The following is an 11,479-nucleotide window of genomic DNA, read 5'->3' as shown; positions in this document are numbered from 1 at the left end:
GTGGGTTGTGGCTTTTTATTCTCTCTATTTGGATCCAAGAAAGCAGGCCAGCTTCTCATTCCATTATGGAACTTGCCCTGGATCTATTGACTTCAATAAATATTCCTTCCTCCATAATTGTACCTGATTTGGAAGTTCACCCCCCCGTGACCTGTGGCTGCTTACTACAGATGTGAATATTTTCATTTCTTAGCAGGCTAAAAACATCATTATGACTACATAATGAGTCCCTTACAAAGAGCCCCTGGAGGACTAATAGAAGAAGGACATGGGTACTATTTGTGTTTGATCATTCCTAGAGGCAATACTGAGAAGTTTAGTATACAGAAAGCCTTTTTCTCACCCATCAATGGATGACAAGTTAAAGTAAGTCTCAATCAACTTGGTGGCATTTATACTTGAATTTTTCAAAGCAGGGAATTGCAAATGTCAGCGTCCACAAATCCTGTGAACCTTTCTTTCAGTCAAGTACAAACATTGACGTGAACAAGAACATGTGAACTAAATCAGTTTGAAACATCTATGGGAAGCAAAGAATCTAGTGTACAAGTGTTTAACTGACCTCTAGAATTCTTTGTAATTTATTTATTGTTTTATGTGTTGTGTTTCCATTGGACTTTCAAAGTTCCTTTCAAAGGCATTAGGATAATTGATAATAGTTGGGATTAAAGACCATTGCTTGACTTTTGGTAGGCTTATAAGAAAAGCAGGTCAAGAGATAGCAAAATTTGCTCACTGAAAACAGATATAATTCCTCCCATAGATATTTCTAGACATAAGTGCCATCTCTTCTTCTGCCCTTGTAACATTCACCCAACTATCTCTTGGAGGCAAAAGTAAATCACAGTGGTCATCTTTCATCCCTTAAGCCTACAAAACTCAGTTTTTTATAGATCAAAACTATCTCTTTCTTCCAGCCTTGCCAGTCCCATTCTAAGTTCATATAGTCCCATCTTTCAGAGTATAATGCATATATCCAACCAGTATATACTTGGATTTCAATATAGATTAAGTCTTTCTGCTATTAACTTTCATAATTGCAAGGGCTATTATTTTTTAAAGAATTTTATATACATTGATATTTGCTTTCTACCCCATTCAGTGATTGTCAGTTCTGGTTTCTCTTGGGATGTTTAAAGCTGACGGAGGTGCAGCCATATTGACATAGAGTCAATGAAGTCTCGCTGAGATTTTGTGCAGAGTTCTAGGATACAGCAGTTTAAGTGGAATTTTCAGGGTCTAGTAAAGGCAAAAGCAGGCAAAAACTGTTCAGAGCTGATCAGGGGGCCTGTGATTAGAAAATTAATGGTGAAGATAAGAAACAATAAGCTTCTATTTAGAAAATGATCACTCACAATTAATATTATGAAACTGAAAAAGTTGTGTACGTTTTGTACTTAGGCAAGGTATGGAAATAACTGGCTTCTTAGGAAAGAAATGACCAAAAAAATGTAATCAAGTTAAACTTTGGCCTCCATTTTTCCTTCAGCCATTTGTGATGGCCACATCTCTGACCAGGACTAACTTCTCCTCCTGCACCTGACTTTTTATGCAAAGCTGGTTTCTAACTATAGACTCTGGGCTCCATTCTGCTCCCCCTGCGCCCACCCCCCTATCTCAGGAGCACCCTTTCAATCCAGACAGAAAAGCCAATGCTAACAATAGGCATATGTTTTCACAGTGATTATTCAATGATTCTTTGATGAAACTATCAGTAATGAAGTGAAATTTCTTCTCAAATAAGTGTATTAGAAACACAGTAGAGAAACATTATGTCTAATTTGGAGCTGAACTTTTTGTTTGGTATTTTATTGAATGTGGAGACGCCACCCAGTCATATACTAACAAATAATATCCCTTCAGCCTCTATTGTGCTCAGTTCTCCAATTAGAAACATAAAAACAGATTTTAAAAAAAAGATTCTATATTCATTTTTTGTTGGTATTGAATTCCAGTGCTTCAATAAGAAACTCAATCAGTGTATACTTACAGATACATTTTCAGATTTTCTCTTTTCACAAATGTTCTTTCTCAAGGATGTTGCACCTAGTATTCACCCTTAGGATTCAGAATAAATTTAAGAAATAGGAACTGTGAAGTGGCAGCACTGTACACAAAAAAAGGGAAAATTATGTCGTACTTCAATACAGTTCTGAGCTGAGCATATATCACAGAATTTTGTATAGTGCTTCTTGCTTCATTCTAATTAAAGTGGTATAAAACAAACTTTGTTTCTCAAACATCTAGACATATTAGAATATATATATATATATTCGGAGAGATTGCTGTGTCATTTCAAGGCCAAACCTAAGGGCCCAGTCCTTTCTCTGAGAAATAATTGGGTATTCTTTGTAGAGAGCAGGCCAGAGTGTCTCAGTTAGTGCTTGAAGCTTTTTGATATTAAAGAACTGGTATGATGCTAGATCTTCACCTGTCCAGAGCAGCAGAGCACATTTGGATATGCCCTACCTAAAAGCTAATGTACGTATTATCTTTGCTAGTATGAGACCACTTTTCTTATGTTGTATGTGTATGGATATGCAACCCCTAGTAAAACAGCTGTCTAAAAAGAATGAGGACTTCCGGTTAAGATGGTGGCATAGGTACCACGCCAAAGCAGCCTAGGGGGGAATAAAGACCAAAAAAACTCAGCAAAATACACACTTTTACTAAAAAGTGAGGTGTATAGGAAATTGAAGCAGCAGCGGAGATGTAGAAGAGTTCCAGAGCATCCAGAGCCTGCACAGGCGGGAAAAGCGGCTCCAGCAGCTCGGCCAACCGCTGCGGCCGCGGCGCACCAGAAAGCCGCCATACTTGGCTCAAGCCACATGAAAAGCCAGGTGCAGGAGCTTCCACTCACACCGTGCTCTCCGCAACTCGGGAAACATGAGTGGAGAGTGGCAGCGAGCAACGGAGGAGCAGACTGCGAGGTAGAAGAACGCGTGGAACAGCGAGAGAACCAGAGCAGCTGCGGCTCCCTCCCCTCCCCCACCGCCTGAGCCCAGCTCCAGCGAACAGAACAGCAGCCCAGGACCCGGCCACGCCAACAGCGGGACCCAAGCAGGAGCAGAGTTCGGCAGCAACATCAGCGGCTCCAGCACCAGTAACAGCGGCCCCAGCAGCAGCAGAACAGGAGTGGCAGCAGCAGCAGACTCGGCAGCAGCAGCTTCAGGGGGAGCAGCGGCAGTGGACACAGCAGCAGCAGCTTCAGCAGCAGTGGTGGCTCCAGCAGTGGCAGCTACAGCAGCAGCAGAGGCAGCAGCAGCGGTGGGTCCAGCAGCAACACCTTCAGCAGCAGTGGCTACAGTCCCAGCAGGGGCAGCTTGAGCAGCAGCAGTTCCAGCAGCAGGGGTGCTGATCTGCAGGGCCACACTTGCCAGGCTGGGTTTGCCCCGCAGGAAAAGCAAGTGCCCAGCTCCAGAAATCAGAACAGCAGTCCGACGGCCCAGGCAGCAACTTGACTGAGACCAAAATCATCCAAGGTAACTGGGATTGCACCAGGGAAGGGTCTCACTTGGTTGCAAGCTGACTTGGATCCCTCAACAGACCAGAAATCTTAACCTCTTTGTTGATAGAGGATCTGGTCCACTGTCCCAACTTTTATTTAATATAGTTTTGGAAGTCTTAGCCATAGCAATAAGGCAAGAGACACACATAAAAGGGATACAAATTGGAAAAGAAGAAATCAAGTTATCATTATTTGCAGATGACATGATTCTATACATAAAGGACCCTAAAGAATCTACTAGCAAGCTGTTAGAGCTGATCAAAACCTACAGCAATGTAGCAGGATACAAAATAAATACACAGAAATCAGTAGCCTTCATCTATGCTAACAACAAACACACAGAGCATGAAATCAGAAAATCACTCCCATTCACAATTGCATCAAAAAAAATAAAGTACCTTGGAATAAACCTAACCAAGGAAGTAAAGAATCTCTACATTGAGAACTTTAAAACACTCAAGGGAGAGATTGCAGAAGACACTAGAAAGTGGAGAAACATCCCTTGTTCCTGTATTGGAAGAATCAATATTATGAAAATGCCATATTACCTAAAGCAATCTACACATTTAATGCAATCCCTATCAAAATTCCAAAGGCTTTCTTCATGGAAATAGAAAAAACAATCCAAAAATTCATTTGGAATCACAAAAAACCTCGAATATCTAAAATAATACTGAGCAACAAAAAAGAGGCTGGTGGTATCACCATACCTGATTTTAACCTATATTACAGAGCCATAGTAACAAAAACAGCATGGTACTGGCACAAAAACAGACATGTAGATCAGTGGAACAGAATAGAGGATCCAGATGTAAGCCCAAATAGCTATAGCCACCTGATATTCGATAAAAATGCCAAAAATACTAATTGGAGAAGAGACTGCCTCTTCAGCAAATGGTGTTTTGAAAACTGGATATATATCTGCAGAAGGATGAAAATAGATACTTCTCTCTCGCCATGCACAAGAATTAAATCCAAATGGATTAAAGACCTTAACATCAGACCGGAAACTCTGAAACTGCTAGAGGAAAAAGTAGGGGAAACCCTTCAACATATTGGTCTTGGCAAAGACTTTCTGAATACAACCCCAATTGCTCAGGCAATAAAACCACAGATTAACCACTGGGACCTAATGAAATTACAAAGATTTTGCACCACAAAGGACACTGTGAAAAAAGCAAAGAGGCAACCTACAGAATGGGAAAAAATCTTCGCCAGCTATATATCTGATAAAGGATTAATATCTAGTATATACAAAGAACTCAAAAAGTTAAATAATAAGGAATCAAACAAGCCAATCAAAAAATGGGCTATGGAGCTAAATAGAGAGTTCTCAAAGGAAGAAATACGAATGGCATATAAGCATCTAAAAAAAATGTTCTACGTCACTAGTCATCAGGGAAATGCAGATTAAAACTACATTGAGATTCCATCTCACTCCTGTCAGATTGGCCACCATCATGAAAACAAATGATCATAAATGTTGGCGGGGATGTGGAAAAAAAGGAACCCTTCTGCACTGCTGGTGGGAATGCAATCTGGTCCAGCCATTGTGGAAAACATTGTGGAGGTTCCTAAAACAGCTAGAGATTGATCTACCATATGACCCAGCTATAGCACTCCTAGGCATATATCCAAAAGACTCATCACATTTCCTTAGAAGTACGTGCTCAACCATGTTTATTGCTGCTCAATTTATAATAGCTGGGAAATGGAACCAGCCTAGATGTCCATCAACAGATGAGTGGATAATGAAGATGTGGCACATTTATACAATGGAGTTCTACACAGTGGTAAAGAAAAATGAAGTTATGAAATTTGCAGAAAAATGTATGGACCTGGAAAATATTATACTAAGTGAGGTAACCCAGACCCAGAAAGCCAAGCGCCACATGTTCTCTCTCATATGTGGATCCTAGCTACAGATGACTGGGCTTCTGCGTGAGAATGAAAATACTTAGTAGCAGAGGCCAGTAAGTTAAAAAGGAGACATAAAGGGTAGAGAAAGGATGAGGGGAGGATACTTAATAGGTTGATATTGTATATATGTAATTACAATGATTGTAATGGGGAGGTAATATGATGGAGAATGGAATTTCAAATGGGAAAGTGTGGGGGTGGGGAGGGAGGGAATTACCATGGGATATATTTTATAATCATGGAAAATGTTAATAAAAATAAAAAAATAAAAAAAATAAAAAGAATGAAATACATTATATTACTTCTCCTGTGTGTGTGTGTATGTGTGTGTGTGTGTGCGCGTGTGTGTGTGTGTGCATGTGTGTGTGATGTGGAGTTTGTTTATGTGGCATAGTTATGTTATGTTTGTGTGCATATAGGCATGTCCTGTGTTTATATGCAGAAGACAGGGAATGTATGGATTTGTTCTTATGTCACTCATTTACCTGTTTCCTTGAGACAGAGTCTCTCACTGAACTTAGAACTGTTGTTTTCATGCAAACGGCCAAGCCATGATAATTATCTTATCTCTGCTTCTCACAGAACTTGATTTGTAGACCTGTGTTGCTATATCTGGCTTTTATATTGATGCTCAGGAGTGAACTCAGGAGTCGCGAGTCCTCATGCTTTATCCACTGAGTTATTTTTTCAGGTCCTATATTTTTAATTACTTAATTAATTAATTTGTAAGCAGATAAAGAGAAAATGAAAGAGAGAGAGAGATTGCATGCCAGGGAATCTAGCCAACACAGGCAAACTCCAGACACATGGCTGACTTGCTACTTTGGGCATATAGTTTTACGTGGGCACTGGAAAGTCCAACACCAGTTGTACTTTGCAGCAAGTGCCTTAATTGCTGAGCCATCTGTCCAGCTCCCTAGCACTCTATTTTTCAAAGTACCTGTATCTTAAAATAAAATCTTTTTAAATTTTTTTTAAATTTATTTATTTGAGAGCGACAGACATAGACAGAAAGACAGATAGAGGGAGAGAGAGAGAATGGGCACGCCAGGGCTTCAAGCCTCTGCAAACGAACTCCAGATGCGTGCATCCCCTTGTGCATCTGGCTAACGTGGGACCTGGGGAGCCAAGCCTTGAACCGGGGTCCTTAGGCTTCACAGGCAAGCGCTTAACCGCTAAGGCATCTCTCCAGCCCAGTACCTGTATCTTAATGCAGTTATAAATTGGTCCATTCTGTGTCTTTCCCATACTGTATCACTAACAAGTTCTGATTTTAAATTTGGTAGAAACAGAAACAAAAACAAGACAAGAGATACAAAAACAGAAACTATAATCTTCCTTTGTTTCCTTTTATGACATGACATAAACCACTTCTCTTATCATCAAGATAAAGCAGTGGGAAGCCCTTCATTCTGGTGGCATTTTACATAGAAAGTGGTGTCAGGAAAAAAGTGGCCTTTTTTTCTTGTCTGCCATCACCATTCATTGGTGTTAGCTAGCCTGTTGCTGACATGGTGGAACCCAGCAGAAAGCCCATATCATTTGCCCAGCTCATATCCTCAAATCCAACCTAACAAATCCTTGTCATAATGTATTCATCCTATTTGTTCTGCTCTTCAGCCTTGTCTACAATAGACATTTATTTTTTTTTCCTGATGTATATATTAATACAGTTTATTATTAGCTCATTTGATACTCATATTAGTCTCATGATGTCGGCATAAACAGTAGAGAGAAATTGAGTCTCAGAGGAATAAAACTGAACCTAAAGTCTCATAAGTAGAAATTTTCTACCTTTAAACTGATATTATATTCAAGCACAATCTCTTAAATTTTCTTATGTAAAAATTCCACTAATAATGGAAGTTTCAGCTGGGTGTGGTGGCACACACCTTTAGTCCCAGCACTCAGGAGGCAGAGGTGGGAGGATCGCCATTAGTTCAAGTCCACCCTGAGACTATAGAATGAATTCCAGGTGAGCCTGGGCTAGAGAAAGACCCTGCCTCCAAAACCCAGAACTAATAATAGTAATGAAAGGCTGTGGACTGGAGAGATTGCTCAGTGGTTATGGCACTTGCCTGCAAAGTCTAATGATCTTGGTTTCATTTCCCAGTATAAACATAAAGTCAAATGCATCTGCAGTTCATTTATTTGTAGCTGGTATGCTCTCAATCTCTCCCTCTCTCTCTCTCTCTCTCTCTCTCTCTCTCTCTCTCGTCCTCTCTCTCCCTCTCACTATCATTGTAAATAAATTAAAAAAAAAAAAAAGACTTGTGTTGCCTCCTTCCTCAGGCCCACATATTTTTTTTTTCTCTGTGTTCGGACAGTAAGACTCTCCCTGGTCCAGGATGTATCACACCATATTGCTGTCATCAGTGTGTCTCTCCCTCTGCATAATAAGATGCTTGAAAGATATGATAATGTTTTCAATCTTTTTGCCATTTTCACTCCTGATATATTAACTTAATATACATTTTAACATCAAGTAAATGTTAAAACTTACTTCGGGCCGCCGCCGGACCTCACCTGGTCACCTGGTCACCTGGGCCGCGTCCCCCGACCCGCCAGCCGCCGGCCCTCTCCCTGCAGTTCTACCTGTGGTCTCCGGCACCTAAGAGGCGGTTGAGCTGACCGGGGACAATTTCAGGACATTGAAGTACGAAGAACAAACACTCCTAAAGAAAGCAAAGATGGTCAAAGGCAGTGGAGAACAGCCCAGGACAGGGGGCAGGATGGAGCGGTTCCAGCAAGGAGTTCGCAAACGCACACTTCTGGCCAAGAAGAAAGTGCAGAGCATCACCAGGGAGGATGTTAAAAGTTACCTGTTCTGGAATGCTTTTGTGCTGCTCACCGTCACCGCTGTCACTGTGGGTACAATCCTTGGATTTACCCTCCGACCCTACAAAATGAACTACCGGGAAGTCAAATACTTTTCCTTTCCTGGAGAGCTTCTGATGCGAATGTTACAGATGTTGGTCCTACCCCTTATCATCTCCAGCCTCGTCACAGGAATGGCGGCCCTAGATAGTAAGGCCTCGGGGAAGATGGGAATGCGAGCAGTAGTCTATTACATGACGACCACCATCATTGCTGTGGTGATTGGCATAATCATCATCATCATCATCCACCCCAGGAAGGGCACCAAGGAAAACATACACAGAGAAGGCAAAATTGTACAAGTGACTGCTGCAGATGCCTTCCTGGATTTAATCAGGAACATGTTCCCTCCAAATCTGGTAGAAGCCTGCTTTAAACAGTTTAAAACCAACTATGAGAAGAGAAGCTTTAAAGTTCCCATCGAGTCCAATGAAACGCTTGTGGATGTCGTGATCAACAATGTGTCAGAGGCCATGGAGACGCTGACCCGCATCCGAGAGGAGATGGTTCCCATCCCAGGATCTGTAAATGGGGTCAATGCCCTGGGACTAGTTGTGTTCTCTATGTGCTTCGGGTTTGTGATTGGGAACATGAAGGAGCAGGGACAAGCCCTGAGAGATTTCTTCGATTCGCTTAATGAAGCCATCATGAGATTGGTAGCAGTGATCATGTGGTATGCACCTCTGGGCATCCTCTTCCTGATTGCAGGCAAGATCGTTGAGATGGAAGACATGGGGGTGGTTGGGGGCCAGCTTGCCATGTACACAGTGACGGTCATCGTGGGCCTCCTCATTCATGCTGTCATTGTCCTGCCGCTCCTCTACTTTCTGGTAACCCGGAAGAACCCCTGGGTCTTCATTGGAGGGTTGCTGCAAGCGCTCATTACAGCTCTGGGGACCTCCTCAAGTTCTGCCACTCTACCCATCACCTTCAAGTGCCTGGAAGAGAACAACGGCGTGGACAAACGTGTCACCAGATTTGTGCCACCATTAACATGGACGGCACTGCACTCTATGAGGCATTGGCTGCCATTTTCATCGCTCAAGTTAACAACTTTGACCTGAACTTTGGACAGATTATCACAATCAGCATCACAGCCACGGCCGCAAGCATCGGGGCAGCAGGGATCCCTCAGGCGGGCCTGGTCACCATGGTCATCGTGCTGACATCCGTGGGCCTGCCCACAGACGACATCACGCTCATCATAGCTGTGGACTGGTTCTTGGACCGCCTCCGAACCACCACCAAAGTGCTGGGTGACTCTCTTGGAGCTGGCATTGTTGAGCACTTGTCACGACATGAACTGAAGAACCAAGATGTTGAAATGGGTAACTCTGTGATTGAAGAGAACGAAATGAAAAAACCCTATCAGCTGATTGCCCAGGACAGTGAAACTGAGAAACCTGTGGACAGTGAAACCAAGATGTAACCGACACAGAAATGTTTTCTTGAGCATTTCCTGAAGAGTTGGAAAACCATATGAAATGTGTCCATCTCCTTAAGCTCATTCCTGCAGTGAGCCTCTTTCCTCCTCTTTCCTCCCTATCCAATAGGCTTGGACATGACTCATCCAAACACAAGGGAGGACTTTGCAGCAGCCAAAATATATAGATTTCACACACACACACACACCATCATTTGAAATTTTAAAAACATTTCATATTAGTCTTACCTAGAAAGGTATCAGGATAAAAAAAAAAAAAATCATTACCTTACAAATTTATATGGCACAATTATCCTACGTGATTGTTTTATGAGTTAAGAAAGTAAACAAAGGGTAGATTTAAATCAAATCTCAAATTTTAAAATTCCATAAGAACACAATTGAATTTAAGTTTAAAAACCTGACAACTGGATGATCAGCCATCAGTTGCCAGTTGGGTAGCAGAAGCGGTTTTCTCGTTTCTCTTCTGTCCTTGGCTTTATCAATAGCTGGACAATGTCCTCACCTAAGCAGCACAGCTGTGAGGAGCGGCAGGAAGTGACACTTCCATGTGACCTCAGGCGAGTTGCATCCCTAGGCCTCAGTGTCCTTGTCCAGAGTATGAGTGACTTCTCTGGGCGTCCTGGGTTGCTAGAACCCAGACTTCCTGTTCCATATCCTGAAAGAGCCTGCCGTCTACTTCCACTTGGAGCACCCTGTACAAGTGCCATTCCATGGGGCACAGGGTTCTCAGAATGGGCACTAGTGAGAGCGGACATTCTTCTCCAGAGCAGGATGGTATGTGCTTCACCAGGGCCTGAGTCCAAAATGTTGGTCATACACTGGCCAGGTGGAAGACCATTCCGGAAGTAGGATTTTTTCCATGAAACCCTTTGCCTAGTTATTCCCAACAGGAAAAGTAATCTCTTCTTCCCAAGACGGAGGGACTGCTCTTAAGAAGGCTTCCCACCACTCTTCAAATGACCATTAGATATTTAGGAGACTAGCAACTAGCGAGTATGCTCATGGTCTTTCCATGGAACACTATAAAGAGCTGAGAAAGACTAGAAGATGGTTGATGCTATCAAGGGAAGGTTTTAAAACACTGAGAGTATGGCTCTTCTTGAAGGAAGACTAAAAAGAGCTGCATTTTAACCTTTTTATTAACCTGAGCACTGTATCTCTTCAGTTCCGAATCACTCCCCAAAGAAATCTATGTACCGAAATATGATGTCACTTCTTCGATATCTTAAAGTCAAATGGAAGAGTTCTCTGGGACAGGTCCGTGAGCTGGGTAGGTGGTCTCCTATCTGAATTTTTTTTGTCTTTGAATCAGTTCTTAGAATGAAGGAAACGAGGTGTTGTTTTTTTTTTTTTTTTCTTCAGCCCTGGAGGGTCTTTTTTTTTTTTTTTTCCGTCAAGTAAAGGTATTTTTTGTGTATGGAATTCCACATACCAAATCATTCAGAACTCTCAACTACAATGGGATTCACTTTAGTTTTGTTTGTGTTCCTAAGAAAAAATGGTAGACGATGAGTCAGTATGGTGGTAACGTCAATGAAGTTGCAAGAAAAGATAGCAGGGACATTGCTTTCCAGCAAGGCAGCTCCTAGGTGTAAAGAAGATTTTTTTTTTTCCTTCTTCTTTTTTTTTAATCCCTTAAGGAGGATCTAGTCAAAAACATTCAATGAGAGCCATCACATAATACCGGCCATGTTTGACTTTCTGACCGAAAATGGTGAAGAATGGAC

The 11,479-nt window shown here is 42.0% G+C and overlaps 1 protein-coding gene across 1 annotated transcript; it reads left to right on the top strand.

The window, feature by feature from the left end:
- Positions 1 to 8,043: 8,043 nt before the first annotated feature.
- Positions 8,044 to 11,244, top strand: LOC123457769 (excitatory amino acid transporter 1-like). The gene is given in 2 exon segments (XM_045142400.1): positions 8,044 to 9,283; positions 9,286 to 11,244. Coding segments are annotated over 2 exon segments (1,614 nt in total). The 5' UTR covers positions 8,044 to 8,118; the 3' UTR covers positions 9,735 to 11,244.
- The last annotated feature ends 235 nt before the right edge of the window (positions 11,245 to 11,479 follow it).

The sequence above is a fragment of the Jaculus jaculus genome, chromosome 1 (assembly GCF_020740685.1).
Source record: "Jaculus jaculus isolate mJacJac1 chromosome 1, mJacJac1.mat.Y.cur, whole genome shotgun sequence".
Lineage (NCBI taxonomy): Eukaryota > Metazoa > Chordata > Mammalia > Rodentia > Dipodidae > Jaculus > Jaculus jaculus.
The sequence above is the reverse complement of the archived record's forward strand: the minus strand, read 5'-3'. Positions and strand labels throughout refer to the sequence as shown.